We start from the raw sequence: 15,839 nt of genomic DNA, 5'->3' as shown, positions 1-15,839 counted from the left end.
AGACAAATATTAATGGTTTGGGTGACTGGTATGATCACACATGCCTTTTACTGTGAGGCAAGTTCTTTATAGACATTTTCCTATCAAGGTCATGGAGAGAGCGGCAAAAAAGAGGCAAGATGTGAGATCCTCCCCCCCACACACACCATATGCTTCCCCTCAACTCCCCCCTCCCAATTTGGGGTATCCCCAAAGAATGCTTTTACCAGTGAACACCCCTCAGGGCCTAAAAACCCCACAGAACACCCCCACCTAGAATACACTAATACATCTGCAACCCATTGGTGAAAATCTGCTTAAAAACTTCGTGCCAAAATGAGAGGAACACAGGAAGCCGCCTTATGCTGAGCCAGGCCCTTGGTCCATCTAGCCCAGGCCTGGCAGCAGCTCTCCTGGGGTTTCAGGCAGGAGCTTTTCCAGCCCTGCCTGGGGATCAGGCCTGGGACAGCTTCTGATTCTTTGCTAATGAGGAATATGCCCAGGGTTGCCTTCCTTTGTTGGCTAGAAGATAACAAAACGCCCAACAGCACCCCTTGGAATGGTTGTCTTCCCATTTATTTTACTTCTTTACTAACTTTGTACAGCCACCCCATAACACAGGTTCTCTGGACAGCTCACAAAACAAATGGAATTAAAATGCAATATATATGATAAAAACGTATCAAAAACACACCACAATTAAAACAAATTTAAAACAAGAGGACCAGACCATAAAATATGGATTACTTAAAGGCCTGCAGCCATCTGGCACTAAAGACTGCAAAGGTGGCATCAGATGAACCTGTCTGTAAAGGCTGTTCAATAATGGGGGGGGGGGGCACTACTGAAAAGGCCATGCCCTAGCAGTCACTTGGCGGGGGCACTCAGAGCAGTGCCTCCGAAAAGCACCTTAAGGTTCGTGTAAGGGCTTACCGGAGGAGGTGGTCTTTCAGGTAACCTGGTCCCAAGATGTTTAGGTCTTTGGAGGTTACAAGCATTTAGTACTCCTCCTGTGGATCAGCAATCACCGCCATCCTTGGTCACTCAGGATCAGAGTTGCTTTCCTGTCCCTCACCTCTCAAATTCTGGATGCCAAGAACGGACAAAAGCTTCTCCTCCTCCTCCAAACCTCTCATACCCGCCTCCAAGTATTTACGAAACATGCAACCACACACACACTTTGATTTTATTTGTTTTTTTTACTGAATGCTTTTTGTACACAAAAGAGCTAAAAAATAAATATGTTATTACAAAATAGTTATCTGCTACTTATCATGCACACGTGTGCTCAGAGCCCTAGAGACAGGGGAGGGCTAAATACTTGGGCCCCAATCCCTGGGAGCTGTCTCTTGCTGTACCTGGAGACCTGCTCGTGGGATTGCGCTGGCTGGGACAACGTAGCACCACTGAAGAGAGTTCATTCGTACCCTGTTTGAGGGAAAGGGAAGAGGGGAATAAAGCGGCAAGGTGGAAGGAAACATCACCCGTCCCTTCCGGCCTCGCCCTCTGACTTTGCCTCATCCCAGAGGAGATTCTGTAGGATTTAGGACAACCGATGCAGCTTTGAAAGAGGGCAGTATCACCAGAGTTTAAAATGGAGGAGGATAAAGCGGGAAGTGGGACCAAAATACCTCCTGACAGCATTCAAGAGGTGACAAGAGGCAATTGATGAATTTCAACATCCACTCGGCATTAATATGATTAGGCATTTGGTGTGGAAACTGGAAGTGATAGCAGGCTTCTGTCAAGATGCGGAACAAGTTTTGTTCCACATGAATGACTGGCAGCCTTCTGGAATTGGGTGGATAAAAAGGTCAAGGGTGCTCTCGGTCTGCCAAAGTTAGAAATAACCCATGCGGTTTTGCACACTCCTAAAATATTCCACCCCAATTCATCCTCAATGTGACTTTTGGATTTATTCCTGTCCACATACATCACAAGGCATAATGGTGTCCGTCCTTTCCACTGTGTTCATAAATACATGGGCCAAAAAAGGTCTAACAGCTTGGCATCTTCAGACAGAGCACGTCAATTTGTAAACAAAATCACTCGACGCTCTTTCTAAAGTAGCTGAAGATGACACCCGGTGATGCTGTAAGAAGAGCCCTTGCGGCGGATCAGACCAAGGGTCCATCTCATCCAGCATTCTGTTCACCCAGTGGCCAACCAGCTTCCTGAGGGAAGCCCACAAGTAGAGCATGAGTGTCATAGCACCCTCCCCTGCAGCTGGTATACACAGGCATACTGCCTCCAATACTGGAAGCAGCATAGAGCCATCAGAACTAATAACCATTGATAGCTTTACAAGATTTTGTCTAATTTTTTTATAGCCATTCAAATCGGTGGCCACCAATGAAACCTGTGGTAGCAAATTCCATAGCTTAACTATGTGCTGTGTGAAGAAGTCTTTCCTTTTATCTGTCCTGAATTTCCCACCAATCAGCTTCATGGGAGGAGCCCGCTGGGTTCCAGTATGATGAGAGAGGGAGAAAAATGTCTCCCCTTTCACTTTCTCCACACCAGCCATAATTTTGTACCCCTCTATCATGTCTCCCCTTACTCGCCTTTTTTCCAAGCTAGACAATCCCAACTGTTGTAACCTTTCCTCATCGGGGAGTTGCTCCAACCCCTTGATCATTTTAGTTGCCCTTTTCTGCACCGTTTCTAACTCTACAATATCCTTTTTTATGTATGGTAACCAGAAGCGCACACAGTATTCCAAGTGTGGTCACACCATCAATTTGCATAAGGGCAGGATGAAATTGGCAGTTCTATTTTTGATTCCTTCCATAATTATGCCCAACATGGCATTTGCCTCTTTCACAGCAGTGGGTCAACATTGGCCCTACATTTCACTGAGCTGCACACCACAGCCCCAAGTTCTCTTTCTTGATCAGTTACCACTAGCACAGATCTCATCAGCATAGATGTGAAGCTGGGTTTTTTGCCTCGACATGCATCGTTTTACACTTGCCACACTGAACTGCATTTGTCATTTTGATAGCCATTCCCCCAGTGAGATCCAAACTGGGAGATTGCTGTCCTTACTCTCCAAGCTTTTTGGGGAGGGTGACTTTCCCAGCTCCTTCTTAACTGGGAGATGTGGAGGACTGAACTTTGGGTCATCCTGCGAGTAAAGTACGTGGGTCTACCACTGAGCTAGGGCACCTCCCCAACATTGTTATTCACAGGACACGGCACATGTTGGGCTGGATCTGAAGGTTCCCTTCCCCCAATAGAAGGAACCTTCTTCCTTCCTGCTGGCAGAAGGAAGCCACTGGACCCAACCAACAGCCTAAGAAAAAATGATTTTGCCCTTGCAACTCTTGTAAACACAGAATCTGAACTCTAATGTCCTCTAGAGCAGCCTTGCTTTACCTGGCACCCTCCAGGTGTACTGGACTACAACTCCCATCATCCACAGTGAGCCTGCTGCTCTAGAGAATCGCATTGATTCCTACACCCACACCAATGGCCTAATCCAGGGGTAGGCAATCTCTCTAGGCCCATGGACATATAGGACAGTTTAAGAAACTGTCTTGGGCACCACCACAAAATGGCTGCCATGGGAGCCATGGCAAAGGACACGTAACCTGCCCAAAGGGCTAGGTACAAGGCAGAGGTGGGGCCTGAGCCCCAACACACCGAACAACTCTTTTGAATCCACAGTTCTCGGCACTGAAAGAAACCTACGTAATAGGAATTCCAGCTGCTGGTAAGAAAATGCGTTATTTTTTAAAAAAAAGAAGTGGAGGAGTAGAGTACCTTGGTGGGTGCCGGGAGCGGTGACAGGCTCCACGTGGCCTACACATCGCCTACCCCTGGCCTAATCTCGTCTAACAGAGTTGGTGATGTTGGAATTTTGCCTCAAGTGACCTTTGCCTGCCCTGCTCCAGATGAAACCAGTTAGCAGGTGAAACTGGAAAAGCAACAGGCTGCTAAGAAAACAGGGAGCCTCTGTTATAGGGATGTGGTAAAACAGGGACGGGGAGATGCACAATCATGACAGTGACCCTAGAATCAGACACTGCAAGTAACACTTTGGTTGTGAACCCTTCAAAATGCAAAGAGTTGAATTGTTGGTAGAAACAAAGATAGAAAAAAAACCCCAAAACACAATCTCACACGGGGTGGGATGGGATGTAGTGTTAAAATGAGATTGGGAGTGGATAGGGGAGGTTTTTATACAAAACAAAGTTTATAAAAAGAAATATGAACTGACTTAACTCCAAAAAAACATGAATAAAAAACCCCCTTTTAAGAATCTTTTTTAAAAAGGAAAAAAATGCAAACAAAATTACTTCATTGACACCGGCTTTGTGATCATTGAGCAGGGAGAAGGGATTTGTCAAGAGTTCAAAAGTACCGTCAAAACGCCATTCTGCTGAGACAGCAGGACAGCTGGAGAGCCGGGAGTCACATGGCAGAGAGCCCGGTGATGGGAAGGCAACAAGATCCACCTGATCACAAAGCTACAAAAAAAGATCTGGCCACATGACAGGAGAGTGCGAAAGTCAGGCAGCCCTGGTATGTCACTGGCCACCTGCATGTAACTGCTGGGAAGACCGGGCAACATTCAAAAGTGGCCACATGACCACAACGCCCAAGAGGGGCCAAAACTCATGGCCATCATTTGACATCAAGGCAGATATACAAGAGGAAGACAGCGGTCACATGAATCTAGAGACCTGAGTCGCATGCTTAAAAAGTGGCCAAGCGAGCCACAGTGTCGTTGTTTTTAGAGAATCGGTCAAGCGATTTTGGAAAGTCGCAGAGACCACGTGATGCAAAAACAGCGCCACATGGCCAACCACTGCATGAAGGCAAACAGCTCTGCTGGTGAAGAATATGGTGCTGGCAAGGCTATGGGATCACATGGCCCCTAAGGCAAGTCATGTGACGAGAAGATCAGAATACACATACCATGGATAGCAGCCACACTGCTTCTGGCCAAGTCACAGGACCAGCAGTGCCTCAGCAACTGGGTGCTGCTGGACAACCAGGAGGGTCAAGCAATATCTAGGCTGCATCACATGACAAGAGGAAGCAAGGAATTGGTCCATTCTGGTCAGAGGCCACAAAACAAGGGAGAGGTCAGGCGTGCTGGAAGGCTTTGTGAACGGAGGCCACTGTGGCAAGCGGAAGAGGGGATTCAAGGCAGCAGCCTCGGTCACATCACATCAACAAAAAACTCACTGGGGTTGCCCATTGCCATGTGGAATGACTGGCGGCTGGCCGTGAGCTCGGGGGGCACCGAGCCCAAGTCACGCACTGGAGGAGCGCCGGGGGGCTGCACCGCTGCGGCTGCTGTGGCAGCAGCGGCAGAAGGTGGGGCAGGGGGCGGAACCATCATCACCACCATGGGGTTGTAGGCCAAGGGCACGCCCCCCGGGGCGGCATAGGCTGCATGCAGGGAGTGGTGAGAGCGCACACTGCCGCCCCCCAGGCTGTGCTGGCCGCGCTGCGAAGCCCCTTCCCCGCCAGGCCCGGCCACGGCCCCACCATGCTGGCTGCTGCTGCGCGCCGAGTATTCCGACTCGCTCCCACTGCCCGACTTGGACTCTGCCCCCGTCTTCTCCTCCTTGTGCTTGCTGGCCCCACGGCCGCCCCCACCACCACCATCGCTGCGGTTCGACCCACTGCTCCGGCTGCCTGCAAAACACAAAAGCCATGGGACACATGAGCCAGGGGGCCAGCATGACCTACTCTGCCCCCCCAACAATCCTTAAAGACAACAGGATCACAGAAGTAGGAGGATCACCAAAAGAGAAAACAAGACATGGACTTTAACTTGGTTACTCCATTGCCTTGTTCCTGAAAGTCCAGGAAGCCCAGCCTCCCTCCTTTTCAGACACCTTTGGTACTAGACATCCTCCTTGCAACCCAGGGGGCATCCTATTTACCAGGCAGCCCCCACCCAGAGAACCCCGGAGGAAGATTGCTCATGCCAGGCACTGCACGAGACCAGGAACGGTCCCAACTGAGACAACACAACAGCTCCCGACAGTCTGTGCCGCCCCCCCGCTCAAAACAGCCCAGAGCCCTGTTGACTCCAAACGAGGACCTTCCCCAAACAATGCTGTGGCCAGAGAACCCAGGAACCCGACTCCCAACATCTCTGAGAAAGGGGGTGTGACCCCCACCCCCAAACCTACCTTCACTATGCTGGCTGCCGGCACTTCCCATACCGTAACTGTAGGAAGAGAGCTCGTGGTAAGGGGGAGGCTGGGTGCTGTAGGGGTGGGGCGCTGGATACTGATAGGAGAATGTCGGCATCAGAGGCCAAGGGGTGGCGCCCGGGAGCGGCAGGGGTGCCAAGGTGTCCTGGTCAGAGGCCCCGCTGGAGCCGTCGTTGTCGTTGAGGGAGAGGTTGGCCATATCTGCAGAAGGAAAAGGGAACCGGGAATGATGGGATAGCCTCCATCACAGATGTCGAGAGGAACCTGGAAAGGTGTACCAGCAGAGGCCAAGGAGGGCAGGATTCAGGCCCTTTGAGACTGCATTGTGGGAATTCCACAATCAAGGGAGCCCAATCCTGCTTCCAGGAGTCAGGTTATCACACATTTCTGGCAACCATGGAAGCAACAGAGGAGAATGGCAACAAAAGAAGGGCAGGGAAATCTCAGGATGGGATGGGAAGAAACAGGAACAACAGGAGGAACAGGCAAAGGTCACCTCCTGATACCCAAAGATGCATAATTAAAAGTGGGACTATGGAGGGAGAAGAGAGAGATCGCTTAGTGATCTGTGGAACTCCCTCCCTTGGGAAACATGCCTATATTGGCTTTTGCTTTCTGTATTTTAGTCTTGAGAATTACCTGGAGACCTTGGGATGGAGCAGGGTGAGCATCTGACCAAATAAAACGATCTCAACCCTCCTGTGGTGCATGAGGCAGGCGCCCATTCAAAATAAGCCAGCCAATCCAACAGACAGAGGCAGCCTCAGGTGTGTGGCCCACCAGTCCACAGAAGAGATCTACGGCTCCGCACAGAGCTGTCCCCTCCCACCAGGCCGCAGGGACACACAGGGCCATGGCCGTCACCCCTCTTACAGTTCTCGCAGCCACTGAAGTCACCAAAGATATAGTAGCACTGCTCCGAGAAGGTGATCTTGTTGACCGTGTGGCGGATGAAGCCGGCCTTCAGGAGGTTGCTGGCATATTTGCGGGCCTCCCGGCGGTCCTGGAATCCCTCCACGTGGTGGTAGAGCCAATCTACCACGTCTGAGCCTGGGTGGGGAGAGCAGGAAAGGGAGGCCATAGGTTACCGAGGGAGGGAGGGAGGGGCCTACTCGAGGGGTCTCCTTAGGGCAGGGTGCAGAACCTCTTTCAGACTCAGGACCCAGTTCCATTTCAGAGGAGCTCTCAGTGGCTATGGCCCAGCAGTGGGCAAGGCCAAAGCACCTAAAATGCCAGCCTATTTTATCTTATGACTCTTCCTGCCAGTAACTCGGCCTTAAGAGAGGCCCTTCAACCTTTGAGAATGGAGAAGAAACTGAACAAAAGCTGGGGAAAACCCCAACAACTGTGTGTGGGAATGGGGGGCAGAAGAAGGGCTGGATTTCCTCCCAAGCCTGAGATTTTGCCTTGGGGGAACTCTAGTCCATGCCGCTGGCCACCTTGTTTTGACAGCGCCCCCCCCCCTCCCCCCAATACCTAGAAAAGCGTTGGGAATGGTGATCTTCAACCACATGCGGTCTCGGACCTCCAGGCCAGACTCAGGAGAGGCCATCGCCTTGGTGACGGAAGCCATGTCTGTGTGGATGGACAGGTTGAAGTCATCAAAGCCTGAAAGAAGAAGTCGGGGACAGGGAAAAGCATGATGAAGACCCGGACATTACCCCCCACAGGATGGGGTATGATGTTAACTTGACACAAGCAAGCTTTTGGATTGGGAACTGCACTACCATTTGTGTGTGTGTATGTGTGTGTCTATTTCAGAAAGAAACAGCGATGAGTGTTGAGAGAGGAAGGTACAGAATGAGATGAAGGCCTGGGATGCTCTTTTATGGATACCCAGGAATAATTAGACAGTAGGTGCTAACGATCCCGAAAAGTGTGTGTACTAGATGGGAGACACTGTGGAAAACCAAATCCTGCTGGTTGGAAGAGTGCTAAAGAACAGGCTTCTCTAAGCTGGCACCCTTCAGATGTGTTGGATTACAACTCCCATCATTCCCAGCCAACACGGCCATTGGAATTCAACACATCTGGAGGGCGCCAGCTCAGGGAAGGCTGTTCTACAGAAAAAGCCACGCTAAAATGCCCCCTTTTGGAAATGCAGCCAGCACCCTGGGTCAATTCAAGCTGCCCGTTCCCTACTGTGAAGTACAAAAAGGGGCAGGCCCACACACACGCTCTTTGTCACAGACGCAGCCTTGGACACCACGGGAATGCTAGCTGTTGTGCGTGATTTTGCAGAGAGGTCCCATCCTGCTCATGTGCTGGACTGCATTGACACTGGCGGTGGTTCCCCCAATCCTTAGCTGACTGCTGTGGAATCCAAGACGCAGGAGGGGCATTTCGGGAACAGAGCCTCCTCCCTCTCTGCCCCCACCCCAAGCCTGGCCAGAGAGGGGCACTCACGCTCTGTCTCTGTGATGGACGTCCCTGAGGTGATGGTGCTCATTGAACTGCTCCCGGGGTAGGCAGCAAAGGCCCCTGTCAAGGCAGCTGAGTGGGACACCCAGGCCGCTGGGTCAATGGGTTGGATTGGCTCATCTGGACAGGGCAGAGAGACAAAGAGCCTCAGGATCTTCCTGAGCAGCCCCAAACCCTGGGTCCTAGCCCACCTGGTTCTAACCCTGGCACCCACCAGACCAGGGTCAGCTGCCCAGGGGCCACTCTGTGCCCGCCGCCGAAGCATCTCCAGCCTTCACGGGGCGGCCTGGATCGCCTGGGAGCTCCATCTCAGTCCTTCTGAGTCAGGGCTGCAGCACAGCCCTGGGGCGATCCCAGCCAGGACGTGCCACAGCCTAAGTGAGCCCGCAAGCACGAGGGTCACCGCCAAGGCCTCGCACATGCCCAGGATTGGTACCAGCCACTCACTTCGAGGTAGGGTGAAGTACCCTTGCGGGGAGGGGTCCCAGCACTTGGCCACTGTCAGCACAATCGGACTGCAAAGGAAAGGAGGGAATGAGTCCACGGCAGAAGCTAGCAATGCCCCCGCCCCATATACGAAAGGGTTTTAAGGAGACTGGCAGAGGGTGGGGGGCAGACCCACCCTGGCTTGTGGACAATTTCCCTCAGGACTCGCACAGCATCATCATTGCTCATGTTTTCAAAGTTAATGTCGTTGACCTGGGGCAAAAGAGGAAAAGCTTAAAGCACAGAGGCCCAATCCTGCCACACAGACACTGCTCCCCAGCCACACGCATCCTCATCCAGAGAATGGGGGGTGGGTTTCCAGACCCGCCCACACTCTCAGAGCAGAGAGGCCATCAAAGGTGGGGAAGATCTTTCGGCTCCTGAAATGCCAGGGGAATGGGTGTGGGGGGCCCCTCACCTGAAGCAGCATGTCCCCGGGCTCGATTCTGCCATCTGCCGCAACCGCTCCGCCTTTCATGATGGAGCCAATGTAGATGCCGCCATCCCCCCGCTCATTGCTTTGCCCCACAATGGAGATGCCCAGGAAGTTGTACTTTTCTATCCAGGCAAGAACAAGATGTGGGGGGGGGGGGGCACTTAGACCAGGATTCCTCATTTAGGATGGCACACTGGGCCACCAATGCAGCCAGCCACCTGCCCCGAAGACAGGGTCCCAGGCACCCATTTTGGCTTGCCAACCTCTCAAGTCTCTCTCTCTCTCGCCCCGCCCCCATTCCCCGAATGGGTCACCCTCTTACCCATGTTCAAGGTAACCGTGATGATGTTGAGTGACATGGTAGAGTCTGTGACGCTGCTGAAGGATGACGTCTGAAACAAGAACTACATATTTTCTTTGCCACTGAACATAATCAAACCCCTCAGTGGTTCACAATAAAGATGTGGTAGAAAAGGGGGCATGGGCAGGGGGCAGGGAGCGTCCGTCGCCCCAGAGGTTTATTCCTCCGCCATCATTTCCTGCAGAACGTGCAAAACAAGCGAGCCCACCCCCTTCACCCCCCATGGGACAGTCCCCCACCCTGCCATGGCAGCCCCCCTGCCCCAAGGTCTCGCCCAAGGCTGGGCACCCGGCACTCTCGGCCAGCCCCACACTGACTCGCTCGAGACGCGGAGGGCGCTGCTTCCGTCGTCTGCGGTGGCGCTTCAGAAGGCGGGAGGCGCTACTCTGCTCTGTGGAGCTACTGAACCTGCAGAGGGAAAAGAGACAGACTGAAGCTGAAGCCCAACGGCAAACTGAGAGGCCTGGGGCTGGTATGTCTTGAGGCTGGGACGGCAGCTGGCAAAAAAGCAGCTCTTCTCTTCTTAGACCCTCCCTGCGTGCTGACGGGCTTGCAGAGCCAGTTGTCAATGTTGGCATAAACACAAACACTCCTTGGAAGGTAAACAAGGAACAGACGCAGGCAGGCTGGCCGGCCGGCAGGTTGAAATTCAGGGCTTGGTGGCAGCGGCAGCACCATGCGCCAGTCTTGTTGCAAATGCAGGACAGTTCTTCTGCCAGTGATTCGTTCCCAATAATTCAAACAAAACAAGGACGGCCAGCCCAAAGAGCTCAGGAACATCCCAAACAGAGCTTCTAGGCTCAACCCTGCCACCTGAACAAAATTCAGGGCAGGGAATAGAGCAGAAAGGCCGGATGCACACTGGGAAACACTGCAGCAAGGTGCACGATGACCGGTGAGGGGAACAATACAAGGCCAGCCCACGGGCAGGTGCATGGGGCCCCTCCACAGACACTGATGGGCAGGGACTCTGTGTACAATCCTTAACGGAGTCAGGACAGCGTCTTTCGGTTGGTGCTTTCCAAGCACAATCAAAGTTCTGACTTATTGTGGGTCTGGCCTTCTCAGCGCTCTCACTGCTGGTCCTGCAGCTTGGGTGTATAGACCGTGTGTGTGTGTGTGTGTGTGTGTGTGTATAACATCACTCAATGGTGTTTTGGCAGGGTTAAAAGCAAGGTGGTTAGGCAGGCCTGCTGTTCCCTCCATCACACAGCCCTTTGGCACACAGAGCCCCACTGCTCGCCCACGTCCACTTGCCCTTTTCTGGCCCAGCAGCTGCGCTCAGGCAGAGACACCAGCCTTGCTTTTTCTCCCAGGAAACCCCAGCAACGCAGGCCCCCCAAAACCCTGAGCATCTCAAGAGAAGACTCAATGAGACATGGCACCACCCTCATGTGTGGGATCCCCCCATGGTTGGCCTGCTCCCATGAAAGCCAGAAATTCAATGATAGCAAATCCCAAACGTTCATTGAAAAGCGAGCAATGAAACAAAAGAGCAATGAAAACGTGATGCTCCTCTTCAAGACCATGACTGGGAGAGATGCAGTAGCGTGACCCAAAGGCGGAAAGAGTAACATTTTAAGGGCACAATCCTAAGCTTGTTTAGACAGGATAAAGTCCTACAACTCCCAGCATTCCCCAGTCAGCATGGAATACTGGAAGTTATAGGGACTTTTTTCTGTCTAAACATGCATAGGATTATGCCCTAATTTAATTAAATTGTGTGTATCTTGCATTTCGCCTGAGTTTTCAACCTCGCTAAGAGAAAAATAAACATACAAAGAAAATATAACAATTAAAAACTGAAAAGGGAGTATAGGAGGGACTTCTGCTATGTGCAGCGTCACCTTCAGCTCAAGGGAAGGGGATGACTTTATTTAATATCAGTGACTTCTATGCTGCCTTTCAAAACAGAGCGCAGAATACAAACATTTTAAAATAAGATCAATATCTGAAATATTAAACTAAAAGGTCAGTACAAAACTTCAAACCAGCAGTCCTGACAACTTTAAAACAATGTAAAGTAAGAGCAATTTAGAATTTAAAATGTAGCCAACTTCTTAAAGTGGATTAAGGGAGAAAAATCTTTAAGCTCTGCCCAAATGAAAACATGGAGCAAACCAAACATAACATGGAAAGAAGGAAGTTCCACAAATAAAGGGCCACTGCTGAAAAGGGAGAACAGTGTGGTGTAGTGGCAAGAGTGTTGGACTAGGAGCCGGGAGATCCAGGTTCTAGTCCCCACTCGGCCATGGAAGCTCACTGGGTGACTTTGGGCCAGTCACAGACTATCAGCCCAACCCACCTCACAGGGTTGTTGTTGTGAGGATAAAATGGAGAGGAGGAGGATAATGTAAGCCGCCTTGGGTTCCTTGCAAGAGGAAAAAAAGCGGGGTATAAATGCAATAAATAAAATAAAGAACATTACCTTCCTACTATCATTTCATTCTATCTCTCCGCAAACCTCAGTTTCCGCATTGTCTTCTGTGTTGTTCTTAACTTACATTTCTCCTCTGTGATGTTTGATAACCTTCTATCCCGTTCACCCCCAGAGCTGGGAAAGGTTACGTTCCTTTCCTATGCTGATTCCTTGTGCAGCTCGAGGAAGACAGCTCAGCTCTGTAGAGCCAAGAGCTGTGGTCAGAGGGGCGTGTTCCTGGCATCTCAAACTTGGTGGAAAGACTATGGGATGTGAGCCCAAAAGACATGTCCAGGACACAATGTCCAGGACAAAATGCCCAAGCATGTTTCAGAGAAGGCCATGTTTCAGGATCTCAAGAAGCAGCAATTCCTGGCAAAAGTACTCGCAACCCCAAACCCAGAAGACAGAGATGCTGCTCTCACCTGCTCATGGTGTCATCATCATCTGAGTCACAGAGGCTGGTGGTCTCTAGTTCACTGGTGAGCAGGGTAGAGGAACTCTCATAGCCAGCTAAGTGCCGCTCCATCCGCGACTGCCCGTTTAACCGGTGCCCTCCTGGGGAAAAAGGGGAGGCATGTCAGGCCCAGTTGCCACTGCACTCTATTCCCTTGCCTCTCCAGCCAAGGTAGAAAGGACCCAGGAGTTCAAGCTCCCAGAGAGCCACTCACCCCCATGCTCCATGCTCTCCCTGCGCCGTGGACGCTCCCGCCTCAATGACACAACAGACTCTGTCTCGGTTTCGTGGTCCAGATTCTCATGGCTGCCAGAGATGTTTGGGCTGCAAAGGCAAGAATGAGGCTCCCACTGCTGAATCTATCACACACACATCGCCTCAAACCTCAATAACAGGTATTTGAAAGCTACCTCAGGGTCATAGGAACCCCTCAAATATCTCCCACCATTGTGGCCTTTGAATAAAACAGCTTTCTGTGGTTATATTTCTTCCTCTCCTCATCCCGCGCTATAATTTTTGTGAAATGCCCACACAGCTTCGGCTATGGGACAGTATAAAAATATAATAAATGCAATGAAACTGAACCTGGCTCTAGGCAGAGGCCTGTCCCACCCTCACCCACCCACCCCCGGCCTGCATCCAATCTCCCTTCACTCACTGGAAAGATGGGGGGCGGGAATCCCCAATGCCACTCGTCCGTTCCACGGGCAATGGAGGAAGTGGGGGCGGTGGCGGTGGAGAAGGTTCTGGTCGTACCTCTATAGGAGGGGGTGGTGGAGGAGGCTCAGGCTGGGGGATCTCTGAAGATACAAGCTGTGTTGAGGAAAGAGAAGGGCATCATAAACTGTACCACCCTCCCCTTCCCAATGACACGTACTTGAAAAGTGCAAACGGGCCCCACCACTACACAAACTCTTGGCTGCTAGAGAAACCCCCAAAACTCAGCTGCCAAGAATTTAAGAACATCAGAAGGGCACTGTTGGATCACAGCAAAGGTTTCTCTCATCCAGCACCCTGTATCCCACAGCAGCCAACCAGATACCTATGGAAAGTCCACAAGCAAGATATGAGGGCGATAGCTCTCTCCTGCCAGGCCTGTCACCAAGGCAGGACTTGAACCCGTGTCTAAGGCCAACCCAGTGTTTAATGTCACACAGTGGCTCTTAGTATCAGTTATGGGATTTAGGGGTAGGCTAGGGGGCCATGGGATTCCTGCAAGCACCCCATGCAACTTGATGCGCCAGCTCCGTACCCAGGAAACAACTCTGCCATTGAAGCACGGGAGCTTTGCGTTGTCGTCTGAGATTTCCTCCTTCACAACCCTTCAGTGGAGAGAAGAGAAAATGCCATCAGAGAAGCGGCACAAGGACCCAAAGTGATGATGTGTGCCTGCGGGGGCCCTGGGACTCCACCCCCAAAGTGGCTAGGGAAGCCATGCTAGGCACGCCAAAAGGCAGGCCAGATGTGCTTTGGATGTCTGGGCACCCAGGGAGTAGGAGCATACGCTGCGGGGGAGGCCCTTTCCCAGAGGCCCATGCATTGCCCACCGGCGGAAGGGGGGCACCCTCTCTGGGCACTGGGCTCCCCTTCTGTCCTGGATGACTGGGCGTCTCTGAACCCTGGGGCACGTATGTCCTCTCGAGGACATCTGCACCCCTTTCCAGGCACCTGGGTCCCTTCTCCTCTCAGTGTGGGGGGGTAGCCTCTCCCAGACGCTGGGGTCACTTTACTTCCCCAGCTTTCACTGTGACCTACAGGTGGGTGGGTGCGCTTTCTCTCCGGGATGCCTGGATCCCGCCCCCTCTCAGTGCTCACTGAGACGTGTGGGGGAGGTGTGTGTGTCTCTCCTCTCCCGGGCGCCTGGGTCCCTTTCTCTTCCAGCTTTCATCGTGACCAGCGGGTGGCTGGGTGAGCTTTCTCTCCCGCACGTCCGGGTCCCTCGCCCTCTCAGCGCTCACCGAGACGTGTGGCGAGGGGTGCGTGTGTCTCCTGTCCCGGACGCCTGGGTCCTTCTCCCTTCCATCTTTTACTGTGGCCTACAACTGGGTGCGCGCCCTTTCTCTCCTCGGGGGGGGGGGTGCCTTCTCTCCCGGACGCCCGGCCCCTCGAACTCTCGGCGCGCACCGCGACGTGCGGCGGCGGCGGCGGCGGCGGCGCCCCTCCCCCCCGCGCGCCCCTCCCCCCCGCGCGCCCCTCCCCCCGCGCGCTACCCGAAGTCCTGGTCCATGCTCTTGAAGAAGTACTTGGCGCCGGGCCGGGCGAGGGCCGCCTTGACGTGGCCTAGGGTGATGCGCTCGGCGGCCACGGGGATCTTGACCAGGTAGGGCGTCTCCTCCTCGTCCAGGTGGTAGATCACCTTCGTCTCTCCCGCCGCCGCGGCCGCGCCGCCGCCAGGCCCGGGGGCCGCCATCGCCATGGCAACCGCGGGCGGGCGCGCGGCCACCCCCTCCTCCTCGGCCCCGCCCAACAACCAGCCGCCGCGGCGCGCGTCGGACGGGAAAGAGGCGGCGACGGAGAGGGGCGGGGCGGGCGAGGAGAGCGGCGCGAGCCTCGCCTCGCCTCGCCTCGCGCAGCGGCACCAGCGCCTTCCCGGCGCGTCCCTACGTCATCACGCACGCTCCTCCCTATTGGCCAGCCTTCCACTCCCTGGCGCTGCTCTCCGGGCGGCTCGGACTGCAAATCCCAGAACCCCCTCGCCGCCACGGCCAACGGTCACGCCGGCGGGGGGTTCTGGGATTTGCAGTCCGACCCGTCCGGAGGACTTGGCGTTAACAGACGAGAAGAGGCGTCGCCGCTGCCCTGAGGTCACGTGACTCGTGTCCCTTTCAGGTCGTCACGTGAGCACGTCTTCCGCCTTCCCAGCCCATCACGTGGGCAAGGCCGTGACGTCGCAGGTGGAGAGGGCGGGGAAAATGATCCGCCCGTTCTTTGTCCTCCTGCAGACTCGGCTGCTTGTCACGTGAGCAGAAGCTCCGCCCACGCATGCACTTCCCCCCCCATCGACAGAAGCCCCCTTGCTGAGCTCTGCACATGCTCAGGAGCCCACACCCTGCTGCATTCTGCATGTGCTCAGAGGCTTTACCATGTTCCATATTAATTCA

General features: G+C 53.3%; 1 protein-coding gene across 2 annotated transcripts; it reads right to left on the bottom strand.

Moving 5' to 3' along the window:
- Nucleotides 1–1,180: 1,180 nt before the first annotated feature.
- Nucleotides 1,181–15,328, bottom strand: DVL2 (dishevelled segment polarity protein 2). 2 transcript variants are annotated; one of them, XM_084806706.1, is made up of 15 exons: nucleotides 14,949–15,328; nucleotides 13,991–14,060; nucleotides 13,397–13,551; nucleotides 12,953–13,062; nucleotides 12,707–12,839; nucleotides 10,180–10,270; nucleotides 9,824–9,893; nucleotides 9,484–9,623; nucleotides 9,202–9,278; nucleotides 9,027–9,094; nucleotides 8,565–8,699; nucleotides 7,635–7,766; nucleotides 7,032–7,208; nucleotides 6,135–6,359; nucleotides 1,181–5,631 (listed from the first exon to the last, which is right to left on the bottom strand). In XM_084806706.1, exons 1-15 carry the CDS (start codon nucleotides 15,152–15,154, stop codon nucleotides 5,150–5,152), a joined length of 2,271 nt encoding a protein of 756 aa, XP_084662832.1. In that variant the 5' UTR covers nucleotides 15,155–15,328; the 3' UTR covers nucleotides 1,181–5,149. The 2 variants fall into 2 exon arrangements, with proteins under 2 accessions (XP_084662832.1, XP_084662831.1); XM_084806705.1 differs by lacking the exon at nucleotides 14,949–15,328 and adding an exon at nucleotides 14,697–14,843.
- Between the last annotated feature and the right edge of the window lie 511 nt (nucleotides 15,329–15,839).

The sequence above is a fragment of the Heloderma suspectum genome, chromosome 6, assembly GCF_057233095.1.
Source record: "Heloderma suspectum isolate Gila_16-S chromosome 6, 16-S_ref, whole genome shotgun sequence".
Lineage (NCBI taxonomy): Eukaryota > Metazoa > Chordata > Lepidosauria > Squamata > Helodermatidae > Heloderma > Heloderma suspectum.
The sequence above is the reverse complement of the archived record's forward strand: the minus strand, read 5'-3'. Positions and strand labels throughout refer to the sequence as shown.

Coding starts and splice junctions, on each gene's coding strand:
- DVL2 (XM_084806706.1), bottom strand. CDS start 15,154: ATGGCGATGGCGGCCCCCGGGCCTGGCGGCGGCGCGGCCGCGGCGGCG. Junction 13,552..13,990: donor ATGGCAGAGTTGTTTCCTGG/GTACGGAGCTGG, acceptor TCCTCAACACAG/CTTGTATCTTCAGAGATCCC. Junction 13,063..13,396: donor TCCCGCCCCCCATCTTTCCA/GTGAGTGAAGGG, acceptor TTGCCTTTGCAG/CCCAAACATCTCTGGCAGCC.